This window comes from Myripristis murdjan, chromosome 9, assembly GCF_902150065.1.
Source record: "Myripristis murdjan chromosome 9, fMyrMur1.1, whole genome shotgun sequence".
NCBI lineage: Eukaryota > Metazoa > Chordata > Actinopteri > Holocentriformes > Holocentridae > Myripristis > Myripristis murdjan.
The window spans coordinates 37,031,112-37,044,923 of NC_043988.1; the positions used below are offsets into that span (position 1 = coordinate 37,031,112).

The 13,812-nt window shown below is 44.9% G+C and overlaps 1 protein-coding gene across 1 annotated transcript; it reads right to left on the reverse strand.

Moving 5' to 3' along the window:
- Positions 1 to 2,689: 2,689 nt before the first annotated feature.
- On the reverse strand, positions 2,690 to 10,086 carry LOC115364867 (protein NLRC3-like; the record flags this gene model as incomplete). The annotated part of the gene is made up of 4 exons (XM_030059524.1): positions 2,690 to 3,004; positions 6,710 to 6,880; positions 7,721 to 7,894; positions 8,315 to 10,086. Coding segments are annotated over 4 exons (2,166 nt in total), but the record flags the coding sequence as incomplete, so codon positions are not given.
- Between the last annotated feature and the right edge of the window lie 3,726 nt (positions 10,087 to 13,812).

Below are 13,812 nucleotides of genomic sequence, written 5' to 3' on the forward strand. Positions count from 1 at the left end.
CATGACACTTCTACAGTTACATACTCAAGCTTGCTTCTACAATTACAGACTCAAACAAACACCTGCATGACACTTCTACAGTTACATACTCAAACTTGAAGGTCAAATGAGTTCATTGTATAGTTTATGTGAAAATCAACAAGTTTATCATAAGGTTTAATCAACATAGAAAACCATAGGTAATATATACATAACACACCCCTTGGGTTCTGGGAGTTCAACAGGATGCCCCAAGGTGTTACAAATGCTCCCAGCACTTTTCAACGCCTTATGGAGAAATGTGTGGGTAGTCTGAACTTGAAAGAAGTACTCGTCTTTCTTGATGATCTGATCATCTTCTCTGACACCTTAGAAGAGCATGAACGCCGCTTGTTGAGAGTACTACACAGATTGAAGGAGTTTGGTCTCAAACTATCTCCCGAAAAGTGTAAATTCTTCCAGACATCAGTGCGTTATTTGGGGCACGTGGTGTCAGAGCGAGGAGTGGAAACTGACCCAGAAAAAATCAACACCTTAAAATCCTGGCCAGTGCCTACTAAACTGAAGGAGTTGAAGTCTTTTCTGGGATTTGCTGGCTATTATAGGCGCTTCATTAAAGACTATTCCACCTTGGCCAAACCTCTCAATGAGCTCACCCGAGGTTATGCGCCAACCCGAAAATCCACCAAAGGAGCCGCCCCCAGCAATGCAAAGTTCCTCAATCCTGCAGTACCCTTTGGAGAGCGGTGGACAACTGAGTGCCAGCAAGCCTTCGAAACACTGGTTGAGAAACTCACCTCTGCTCCTGTTCTTGGATTCGCCAACCCAAAGCAGCCCTATATCCTCCATACTGATGCTAGCACTATTGGATTGGGTGCTGCCCTATACCAAGAACAAGAAGGGGAGTTGAGGGTGATAGCTTACGCCAGTCGAGGTCTGACAGCCAGCGAATCCAGGTACCCAGCACACAAGTTGGAGTTCCTGGCACTGAAATGGTCAGTTACTGAGAAGTTCCATGACTATCTGTATGGAACCGCCTTCACCGTTGTCACCGACAGCAATCCATTAACATACATCCTAACATCAGCAAAGTTGGACGCTACCAGCCATCGATGGTTAGCTGCCCTGTCAACCTACTCCTTTAAGCTGCAATACCGCTCTGGGAAGCAAAACGTGGATGCCGATGCCTTGTCCCGCCGTCCCCATAGCAATGTCTCAGATGACCTGTCCCAGAAGGAAGAGGATGCGCTTCAACAGTTTGGCTGCCAACACCTCACTGAACTTGAGGATGTGGAGGAGATTTCAGCGGACATAGTGGAAGCTATTTGCCAGAGTTGTCTGGTACGAAGCCTCCCTCGATCACACTCCATTCAGTGCTGCCCTACTCTGGTGGAGTCTTTGTCTGTCTCCACTGATGCCATCCCAGAAAGTTATGCCATAGAAACACAGCACGGCCTGCCAGTCATTCCACCTTTGTCCCAGCTGGACCTCAAAGAAAAGCAGAGAGCAGATCCCTGTGTGCGGGAGGTCATTCATCAAATGGAGACTGGTGAAAAGGTCCCTCCAACGATGAAGCATGAACTCCCTGAAGTTGCTCTTCTTCTGAGAGAATGGAATCGCCTTGAATTGCGTGACGGTGTCTTATACCGAAGACGACAAAATGATGAACAGGTCTCATTCCAACTGGTGTTTCCGAGAGAGCTACGCTCGATGGTCTTAACATCCCTTCATAATGACATGGGGCATCTGGGGATTGAAAGGACACTTGACTTGGTACGAACTCGATTCTTCTGGCCTCGAATGGCCTTTGACGTAGAGACTAAGATCAAGACCTGTGACCGTTGTGTTCGACGAAAAGCCTTGCCTGAAAAAGCTGCTCCCTTGGTCAATATCACAACCAGCCGTCCTCTTGAACTGCTCTGTATGGACTTTCTCTCACTTGAACCAGACACCAGCAATACAAAGGACATCCTTGTCCTCACCGATCACTTCACCAAGTTTGCTGTAGCCATTCCCACACCAAATCAAAAGGCAAAAACTGTAGCAAAGTGTTTATGGGACCAATTCATTGTGTATTATGGCATCCCTGAACGTCTTCATACAGACCAAGGACCTGACTTTGAATCCCGGTTGATCAGAGAGCTTTGTGAACTAACTGGCATTGAAAAGACACATACTACTCCATACCACCCCCGTGGCAATCCAGTTGAACGTTTCAACAGAACTCTCCTCAGTATGCTAGGAACGTTGGAACAGAAGCAAAAATCCAAATGGAAGGAATATGTGAAACCTTTAGTACATGCATACAATTGCACCCGCAATGATGTCACAGGGTTCACACCCTATGAGCTGATGTTTGGAAGGTCACCTCGACTGCCAGTAGATTTGGCCTTCGGTTTACCAGTGTCTCCACCTCAGTCCCTATCACACAGCCAATATGTCAAAGACCTGCGGTCAAGGTTGATGGAAGGGTATCAGCTTGCCTCAAAGAACGCTGTGAAATCCATGGAAAAGAATAAGACTCGCTTTGATAAGCATGTGACACCATCTATCCTGGAGGTGGGGGACAAGGTGCTGGTGCGAAATGTGAGGCTTCGTGGAAAACATAAGCTCGAGGACAAGTGGGAGCGTGATGTGTACATCGTTGTGAAACGTGCCGGAGATCTCCCAGTATATACTGTGCGACCCGAAAGATCCCTGACTGGCCCGACTAGGACTCTCCATAGGGATCTTCTTTTGCCGTGTGGTTTCCTTCCAACTTGTGTTGAGGATAAGTTCTCAAGTCCTGTCCGCCGACCTAAAACTCGTAGTCAGCCTCAAACTGACACAGATTCTCTTGAAGGTCTTGTGGACGATGAAATGGACGATCTCCCATACCTACCTCATTGTCTCCCTGCTCGATTCAGCATGAACCTCACGCCTGCAGCTCAGTATCCAGCTAGTATAGCTGATGCTCCTGCTCAATCTTCCAGTGGCTCAGAGCTTTTTAGTCCCTTGCCACTTACTGATCCTGCAATTCCTGATTCTCTGAATAACCGCTCACCTGCAGTGGAGGAGGATTCTTTGGCATCTGAACCAGAGCCACCCTTTGAATCCCATGTGGATGGGACGACTGAAAGAGAGGGAAGAGAGGAATCACCTGAACCTGACGTTGTGCTTCAACAGGAGGAACCTGAGACCCAAGAGCACCAGAGTGGCCAATTTGAGACATCCACCCATCATCATGAGACAGCTATTGAACCAACTAGTCCAGTCGAATCAATTACCGAATCTGCTAATCAGTCTCATGATGCTAAAGGTAGTAACATTGTGGAACCTCATGTTGACACTCTTAGACTTTCCACACGACAACGACAGCCGCCTACGCGACTTCAGTATTCTGCTCTGGGTAATCCGCTTATTTCTGTCGTTCAGGCTCTTTTCCAAAATTTAGCTAATGTCTGTACTGATGCTTTGCAGTTACCCTCTGCAGCAACTCTTTCACCGGCACCTCGTGTTCATATTGTGTAGCATGCACCGAGACGTGCATGATTTAAAGGGGGGAGGGTGTAACCCGGATGCAAACTGCAGTCAGTCACATGCGTCATGTGACTGATGTGCTGCCAGTCAGCGCCGCATAAAGGTGTGTGCGGAAGTGGCATAGCGGGTTTTTTTTGCTAAGCCACAGGTGTGCTGAGTTGCTGCAGGAGCCGTGTGTCCGGTCCGCCAAGAGCGAGTGTGTTTGGTCCGCCGACAGCGAGTGTGTTTGCTCCGCCGTCAGCGAGTGTGTTTGCTCCGCCGACAGCGAGTGTGTTCGGTCCGCCGACAGCGAGTGTGTTCGCTCCGCCGACAGCGAGTGTGTTCGGTCCGCCGACAGCGAGTGTGTTCGGTCCGCCGTCAGCGAGTGTGTTCGCTCCGCCGACAGCGAGTGTGTTTGCTCCGCCGAGAGCGAGTGTTCATAGCGAATTGGCCAGAAACGCTGGCCAGGTTGATGGCGAGCTACCAGGACTGTTGACTTCATAGCCGAGCTTCTACTCCTCTCCTGCCGGTCCTGGTAGGAGGCTCCTTGCAGCCAGTGTTTTTTTTTTTCTCTCTTTTGGGAAGGACTTTTCTTTTGGAGGACTCTATTCTTTTACGAAAGGAACTCTGGTTGATAACTGAAACCACAACAAATAACCTTCACGGATTTTGGACTATACACTTATATGGACAGCAGCCTTAACTGGCAGTAAGGGTTGAGTGTGTTATTCTGTTTGTGCTATGAAATGAATTGTGGAAAAAAGAACTGAAGAATTAAGTTGTGAACAGTGATTTTATTTAGAATTGTTTTGTTTTGTTTTGCTTAATGGCCATTCTCCCAATGTAACAGTTGTTGCATATTTTTTTTTATTTTTTTGTTACATGGTACCATTCCTTCACCAAATTGCATCTTGTGTGATTCAGTACTGTTCATTTCCTCCCTGAGCCGAACCCTCTTCTGATTTCTAGTCCCACTGTTATTTAAATTTACTTTATATAACACATTTTTATAATTTGCTATTCATATAGGTTACATAAATCTATAGTAAAACCTATCCCTAAGTCTCAAAGTAATGATCCTAGAGTTCCTCTGAGCTACAGGGGGACAAGTCTTCTCAGTTGTGTCTACAAACTCTATTCTAGTAAACGTAATGAACGCCTGTATTGTTATTTGGAAACATCTGATCTGCTGGCAGACCAACAGAATGGTTTTGGTAAGAATAGAGCCTGTACTGACCACATATATTCACTAACTACTATAGTTCATGCTGGAACACAAGACGGGAAGCATACTTTTTGTTGTTTCAGTGATTTTCAGAAAGCATTTGACTGCATAAATCATGACCTTCTCAGTTTCAAACTAATGAAATCTGGTAGAGATGAAAAATTTTTTAATGCTTTAAAAGTTCTTTACCAGGCCCCAGTTGCATGTGTGCAGGTCAGTGATCACAGAACAGTTTGGTTTCCTTCCCCATTTGGTGTCAAACAGGGGGACGTGCTCTCTCCTACTCTGTTCACCATCTATAGAAATGATTTGGTTTTGGAGATGAAGCAGCAGCTTGTGGTGTTAGACTGGCTGATTGTACGGTTGGCACTTTTCTAGACGTGGATGATATAGTCCTCCTTGCAGAGACTGAAACTGATCTCCAGAATCTGTTGGATATTGTGTGTTGCTGGTGTAGTAAATGGAGACTAAAGATAAACAAAGATAAAACTCAGATTATGCATTTCAGGAAAAAGGGTGAGTTACACACTAAGGTTACGTTTCATTTTGGGCCAACACTTTGGTCATTTACTGAGTATTATAAATATTTAGGACTTACTCAAGATGCCCATCTTACTTTTGAAAGAGGAATAAAAATCTGATCTGACTGTGCAGGTCAGGCTCTGGGTGCTGTCCTGAATGAGGTCAAGTTATGTAGAGATCTTGCTTATAAAACCTGTACACAGCTGTTTAAATCTTGTGTCTGTCCTATTGTAGACTCCAGTGCAGGGTTTGGGGTTACTGTGAGCAAACTAAATGAGATGCAGTTCAGAACAGAGCCATGTGTTGTTTTCTTGGTGGACATAAAATGGCCCCCACACTTGCTGTATGTGGTGATTTGGGTTGGGAGCCATGCCAAGTGCGGCACCAGGGTGACATGGTGCCACTGAGGAATAGATTAATTAACATGCTGATAATAGACTTACCAAACTAATTTTCTTTTGGGATCTTTCAAATAACTGTTCTTGGACCAGAGTACTGGCCAAAATATTTGATGAGGCAGGTCTGCAATACATATACAGAAATAAATTATCCTGTAGAGTTAGTCAAATTAAATCAATATTACTTGAAAATTATAAATGTATGTATGAAGCTAAACTAGTCTAATAAAGTGTATTTACCAACCAGAGCACAGAGGTCTGTCTGTGCCCAGCTGAGATGTGGCTTCCTGCCTCTGGCAGCTGAAACTGGACGTTTCCATTCAAAACCAGAAGAAAATAGAAAATGTCATCTGTGTGATCTGAATGAGGCTGAAAATGAAATGCACTTTTTGTTTTACTGTCCATTTTATCATAATCTCAGATAGAAGCTTTTCCTGAAAATGTCTGCAGAACGTCCTGATGTGTTTAATATGTCTGATGAGTGCAGACTTAAATACTTGTTCAGTGACAAAGTATTTCATTTAGCTCAGTTTGTGTTAAATGCTTATCAGCAGTGTATGAGGGAGCTTTATGTTTGATGTGTTTGCCTCAGACTTAAATTGAAGTTGTTGTTCTTGTTGTACTGCCCAAGTTAACTGACTGGGCCTATATTTGCTTGACAGTGAGTGACATATATGGAGGAGTTCTCTTTTTGCTCACTATGTTTATTGCTCCTTTTGATTGGATTTCTTGGTGTGTCTTATAAGCCCATGTGGGCTGGGCACCTTTTCACGTGAAATAAAAATGACCTTACCTTACCTTACCTTACCTTAGCTTAGCTTAGCTTACCTTACCTTACCTGACCTCTCTCTCTCCTGACACATGAGACGGTTGTTAGTTTCTTGTCAAACCTCACAAAGCACGCATGCATCCATGATACAGAACCTGACCAACCATCCTCACAAAAACTAAAAGAACCAGCAGCCCCGACTTTAAAAAAGCACAACATATACTTCACAGCAATATCAGCCTTATAGACATTTAGTGCTACTATATGATAAAAACAATATCCATATATTTATGTCATCATTAAAAAGTGCAGTCTGACCTGAGAGTCTTCAGTCTGCAGTTTGGACTCTCCAGTCCAGCAGACAGCAGCTTCACTCCTGAATCCTGCAGCTCGTTCTCACTCAGGTCCAGCTCTGTCAGATGGGGGTTGGACTTCAGAGCAGAGGCCAGAGAAGCACAGCTGCTCTCTGACAACCTGCAGTCTCTCAGTCTGAATGAAGAATAAAATATGGAGCTATAATATCCAGTGTTTCCAGAGTCCAAATAGTGAGGAGAGCATTACTGTGTGAAAGGATTTTCCTGGATTGATGAAATCTGTTAGATTTTGCCGCTGACTCTCTGGGCTCTAGTTTCCCAGCACAGCGCAGGGTGGCGCAGTGAGGCGAACCCCGCGCAGAGATAGTTTCGACCAGCGCAACGTGAGAGGCGGACAGTTTGCAAGTGTCGCAGACCGTGGTGCGGCGAGATGGGAGTGGCGTTGCAGCAGGGGGAGGTGTCGACAGATTCACTGCTCGCCGGTCTCCGCTCTGCGCCTGTCTCCTGGGCTCCGCTCCGCCTGCTGCTCTCTTCCTCCACGTCAATTGTGTAAACTTTCATTACGCCTTCGCGCAGCACATTTTAAAGGAGAGGACAGGGGCTCATTTGATTCGTTTAAAGTGAATCAGCTGTGTCAAACCCACTCCACGCATTCTCTCCTCCCATGCGCCGGTAGGAGGAACGGCGGAGTACTTGCGCCACCACGCACGGCGTGCCAAAATTGCAAAATCCACCTGGCCACACCCAGAAAACTAGAGCCCTCTGTATTGAATTGAAAATTGAATTGAATTGAATTTTGGCGTTCCCACAGGTTCCCACAGACGGAGGCCATTTGGACCCATGCATGTTGAAATAATGTACAATATCTTCACTGACGTTCACAGTTTTTCAGTTCAACACACAAGGACTGTGTGAAAATACAGTTTGACAACAATTTGAGATGTAAGCCTGTAAAACTCCTGTTCAGCTAACAGAATATTACATGTTCACACATCATTAAAAAGTGCAGTCTGACCTGAGAGTCTTCAGTCTGCAGTTTGGACTCTCCAGTCCAGCAGACAGCAGCTCCACTCCTGAATCCTTCAGCCGCAGGTTCTCACTCAGGTCCAGCTCTGTCAGATGGGGGTTGGACTTCAGGGCCGAGGCCACGGTTTCACAGTGAGTCTTTGAGAGTCTACAGCCAGAAAGTCTGTAATTACAGATTTAATGTCAAGTCTGAGATTTTCTTGTGTTTATATAGTGTTAAATGATTGTAATATTAAATTGTATTGTCCAAGATTTGTGTATCACACAGGATAAAAAAAATAAATTAAAAAGTGTTTCATATATAATATTAAAAGAAAGCAAGCAGTAGAAACCTGATGCTCAAGTTCAATTACACAGCAAATACTCTGATTTTGAAGTATTGTAGGGGTGAGCTGCTGTGGACTTCACCATCATGTTGCCTCCTTTTTACCCTGGACTGCCTGAAGTATATTTTTTCTCTCAGAATCAATCCTTTATCCTGAATATTTAGAGAACTACATATCTTTAATGTATTTCTGATGGTGTCAGGTGTGGAAGCAGCTCTACACTGTTTGTATAATGTTGATTTGACATCAGGACTAACCGAGCTTTCCTGCAGTTCCTCACAGCTGGGATCAGTCTCCATCGTCCATCATCTGTTGTGTTGTACGCCTTCAGGTCCAACTCATCCAGAACCTCCTCTGACATCTGCAGCATGTAGGCCAGAGCTGAGCAGTGGATCTCAGAGAGTTTCTTCTCTGATCTGTTCTCTGACTTCAGGAACTCTTGGATATCCTGATGTACTGAGAGGTCGTTCATCTCCATCAAACAGTGGAAGATGTTGATGCTTCTGTCAGGTGAGACACTGAAGCTGTTCCTCTCCTTCAGGTTGTTGATGACTCTCTGGATGTCTTCTGGTCTGCTCTCTGTCTGACCCAGCAGGCCTCCTAAGAGCCTCTGGTTGGACTCCAGTGAGAGGCCATGAAGGAAACGGACAAAGAGGTCCAGGTGGCCATTTTTGCTCTCCAGGGCTTCAGACATGACTGTCTCCAGGAAGATATCCAACGATGACTCAATGTCACCAAATTGATTCTTGTGTGTTCTCATGAGTCTGGCCAGTACCTTCATGTTCCTGTTGGTGTAGCAGTGGAAGATGTAGACTGCAGCAAGAAACTCCTGAATGCTCAGATGAACAAAGCAGTAGACTTTTCTCTGGAAGAGCACACACTCGGTTTTGAAGATCTCTGTGCACACTCCTGAGTACACCGAGGCCTCCCTGACATCAAGACCATACTCCTTCAGGTCTTCTTGGTAGAACATCAGGTTGCCTTTCTCCAGATGTTTAAACGCCAGCCTGCCCAGCTTCAGAAGAACTTCCCTGTCAGTCTCCATCAGCTCCTGCTGACTCCTGTCATGTCTCTCATCGTACTTGTGCTTCTTCCTCTGTGTCTGAACCAGCAGGAAGTGTGAGTACATGTCAGTCAGGCTCTTGGGCAGCTCTCCTCTCTGGTCTGTAGTCAACATGTGCTCCAGAACTGTAGCAGTGATCCAGCAGAAGACTGGGATGTGGCACATGATGTGGAGGCTCCTGGACGCCTTGATGTGTGAGATGATTCTGCTGCACAGCTCCTCATCACTGGATCTCCTCCTGAAGTACTCCTCCTTCTGGAGGTCAGTGAACCCTCGCACTTCTGTTACCCTGTCCACACATGTAGGAGGGATCTGATTGGCCGCCGCAGGTCTGGAAGTTATCCAGAGGAGAGCTGAGGGAAGCAGATTCCCCTTGATGAGGTTTGTCAACAGCACCTTTACTGATGATGTCTGTGTGACATCAGACACGACCTCATTGTTCTGGAAATCCAATAAAAACCTGCTTTCATCCAGGCCGTCAAAGATGAACACGACTTCACAGACGGTGAGCTTCTCTGCTGTGACCGTCTGTAATGTTGGATGGAAAACACGGAGCAGCTGGAGAAGACTGTAGCGCTCATCTTTGATCAAGTTCAGCTCCCGGAACGAAAGCAGAACCACAAGACTGACATGTTGGTTTTCCAAGCCCTCTGCCCAGTCCAGAGTGAACTTCTGCACTGAGAAGGTTTTTCCAATGCCAGCAACGCCCTGCGTCATAACTACTCTGATGTGTGTGTGTTGGCCAGGTAAGGGGTTAAAGATGTCCTGGCACCTGATTGGAGTGTCACTGAGGGTCTCCATCTTGGATGTTGTCTCCAGCTGCCACACCTCATGTTGGGTATTAACCCCTTCCCTCCGTCCCTGTGTGATGTAGAGCTCAGTGTAGATCCTGTTGAGGGGGCTTCCACTTCCTGCTGCAGCAGTTCCTTCTGTCACAAATTCACATCTCCTCCTCAGACTGATCTTATGCTCGTCTAAAACCTCCTGCAGACCGCCGTCCACTGTGCTGGTTTGACTGGGTGTCTGCAGTCCAGGTCTTGTTCTGGATCTTTTTCCACACTGGGGACAGGCAGGATCTCCTGATGGATCACACTGGTCCCAGTCTGAGGTGATGCACCGTCTGCAGAACCAGTGTCCACAGCTGGTGGAGACTGGATCCCTCAGGAGCTCCTGACACAAAGCACAGCAGGACAGCTGCTCCTTCACATCACCTCGACTCCTCTTCCTGTTCCTGTGGAGATGAAAGCACTTTGTTTATGTTTGGACAACATCACGGTTTAACTGAAATTTTAAAATTAAAAAAAAAAAAAAGTAAAAAACAAACAAACATGACAATGGGACACTTGACATTTAGCCAAGGTTATTACAATTGTCATAAGCTTATGTCGCTTTCAGTGACTACATTTACATGGATTGCAATATTCTAATATTAATGCAATTAAAACAAGAGCAAAAAATCTCCACAGCACAGCTTGAGGAGGAAACTCGCTGCAACAAGCTTTCAACAAGCTAAAGAGGACGACACCCCCTTGGCTTAACCCTGAGATTAGTCACCATGGTTACGACTCCAGTGAAGACCCCATAACAAATGTCTGAATCCCCTCCACTTCCAGGTGGGTCTTCATGCTGGGTCCAGTGCTCCTGTCTGGTTCCAGGACCAGAAGTCAGGTATTACAACACTCAGGCTGGACAATATGCTGATCTCCTGATCGATACTATCATGACACCTGGGAGCCGATCAATACATACTGTAATTCTTAAGTATCCTCTTATCCTCGTTGTGTAAATGTGTCAGAAACTGGCCCTTCCTGTCAGTCCAGCTGGAGAAGCAGAGCTCCTCTGAACGGCCTCGCTCTCTAGTTTGTGTGTGTAAAGTCTGATGAGGCTGTGATTCTCCTAGAGGTCACTAGAGGTCATTTTCTCCAGCGACGTCCAGTGTGACAAAAGTCTCTGCCTGCAGTGAAATGGCTGCTATGGGGGCCAACATCATCACACAGGAATCACATGTGGCTCATTGAATCCACAAGAGTCTCAGCTTTCCAGTCAAAGCCAACTGATGCAGCTCCAAGACTGTTTAGGCCCCAGTCTGCACACACACATCAGAGGGTAAAAAAAAAAAAAACTAAAATTTAGTCCAAGTTAGAAACAATATTTTATCCAGAGAGTTCTCAGGTTCTGTAAATGCATTGTGAAAATAATACAGCAATGTGTTGAACCTTGTGTTTTTTTTTTTTTTTAACTTGAACCTTGATGTTGAAATGAAAATGTACTTTTGAATAATTCAGTATTTTTAAAAGAGATTACTTTAACTCAAGTAAAACATTTGACTGAGCAGCTTCCACTGGCAGTGCAGTAATATTTGACCAGGAGGATCTACACTTTAACTAAAGTCATGTGGACTTTGGCCACCACTTCCATGCTGACGTGTGTTTGTGTGTGTGTGTGTGTGTGTGTGTGTGTGTGTGCGTGGTCATCAGTCTGAGCAGCACAGGATCAGATTTCTCTGTCAGTCAGTGTGAATCTAAACTTCAGACTCAGGTGTGTGAAGAACTTGTGAGTGCAGGTGCACGTGGAAATGTTCTCAGGTGTTTTGGTGCAAAACATCAAACAGCATCATAGTTTGTGGAAAACAGCACAGAGCCAGATGTGTTTTGGTTGAACAGCTGGATTGCAGAGCAAGGAGCAGTCATTTCTCTCTTTGCAGTCTCGTTGCTTGATCTCCTCACTACTTGCTCTGCTATATAATCTCATGTCATCATATTCCATCAGGCTCACAGTCTGACAGCTGTCTTACTTTGTGTCTGAAGCTCCAGGTTCAGCACTGAAGAGTGGAGGTTCTCTTCTAGACCAGTCGCTCTTCATGGACAGACAGCTGGACACTGCAGACTCTGCTCTGTGGCAGGAACCTCTGGAAACACAAATGTTTGAAACATTTTATTAGTTCTTGTAAATCAGGGCTCCAGACTAACTTTTCCACTGGCAGCACTGGTGCTCCCAGCTTCCCCAGTCGCTCCCAGCAGCTCATGATTTGGTCTCAGCCTTTTTTTGTGAGGGGGGGTCCAGCTAAAAGAGCGGATGTGGCTCATGATCTGAAGAATCAGTTTTGATGTCACGTCTACTTTCTCCATGCACCACAAACAGATTTCACAAGAAAACAGTGAACACACACTGCACTCTAACAGCTGTCTTACTTTGTGTCTGAAGGTCCAGGTTCAGCACTGAAGAATGGAGGATGTTCTTTAGACCAGTCGCTCTTCATGGACAGACAGCTGGACACTGCAGACTCTGCTCTGCCCTCCTCTTCCTCCACACGGTCACTCATCTTCTGATTTAAGTCAGTCTAAGAGGTGCAAACACACACACACACACACACACACACACACACGCACACACACACACACACACACACACCCTGAAGGGATGATATGGGTTGATGTTTTAGTTTCATGATGGACAACAGGCATTAACTGTATTAAATAGAGTCAATCACATGAATAATGTGTGTTTCAACATATTTTTGTTGAAACATCAGTTATTTTGTTGCTTTTTTATAATAAGTTTTTTGTTGTTTTTCCTTCTTCATTTCAAATACTGTTATTTTTAGTTTAGTTAGTTTTTATTTTATTATTATTATTATTTTGTCATTCTTTATATGGATCTCATGTGATTTTTTGTTATTAACGTCTTTCTAATTATTTGCCTTTTTTTTTTTTTTTTTTTTGATTTGCCCATTTTTCCCCCCATGTCTCACAAAGTAATAAAGTGAATTTACGCAGGTGACAGAGGGTTAATAATACACACACTGAAACACACACACACACTGAGGCCCGAACCTTCCAGTGAAATTTGACATTTTAATTGTAATTTGTCATGGCGACCAGTTTCATGCATGCAGCGTTTGGTCTTTGTAAAGGAGCCGGGAGCCGCTGATGATCTGCACAAATAAATGCAGATTCACAAATAATTTCTGAAGCACAAATTCCCTTTAGGAATGCACAAATGAAAAAGTGTGAATGCAGCAAAGCTCATGGACATGTTTCCCTGTTTCTGTCCAATCCAGAGGCTGCGTTCCAGACGCTGCGCTCACCAGCAAATCCTGGTGACGTCATGAAACCTGCAAATCTTTCTTTCAGTAGTTTTGGTGGTGCACCGTGTTCCCTTCATGTCTTTTTCTTGTTGTTGTTCTCAGAGAACAGAGCCTCAGCAGAAAAACACAAACTCCTTTCCATCAAAGCTTCAAAGCAGATGATGCTTTCTTGTTAAGGAGCCACAGGTTTGGCCCTTATTCTCTTTTCTGTGCTGAGGGACCAGAGGCCTGTTCTGCCCCTGACAAACAGGAAACACTTTGCTTCCTGTTCAGGCTGGAAAAAGAAAAAGCCACAGGCCTGTTCAGGGCCCTGGGAACACAGGGGGCCTGCTTAGTTTGCAAACTATTAACAGATTTGCTGTATTTATTAATTTATTTATTCATTTGTTCATATTCCAGTGGCAGGTTTCATGCACACTGATCAGTCTGTATTTCCTGTGGAATAAACGGAATTAAACGGCTTTAAAAACGTGCTGTCTGACGTATAGAACTGGCTAACATTTGTTTTTACCGCCTGATGAGATTTTTTTTTTCATCACCACAAAGAAAATGATCACTGCTTTACTTTTTACATTTATTTCTAACAGATGAACTCAACAGTGAAA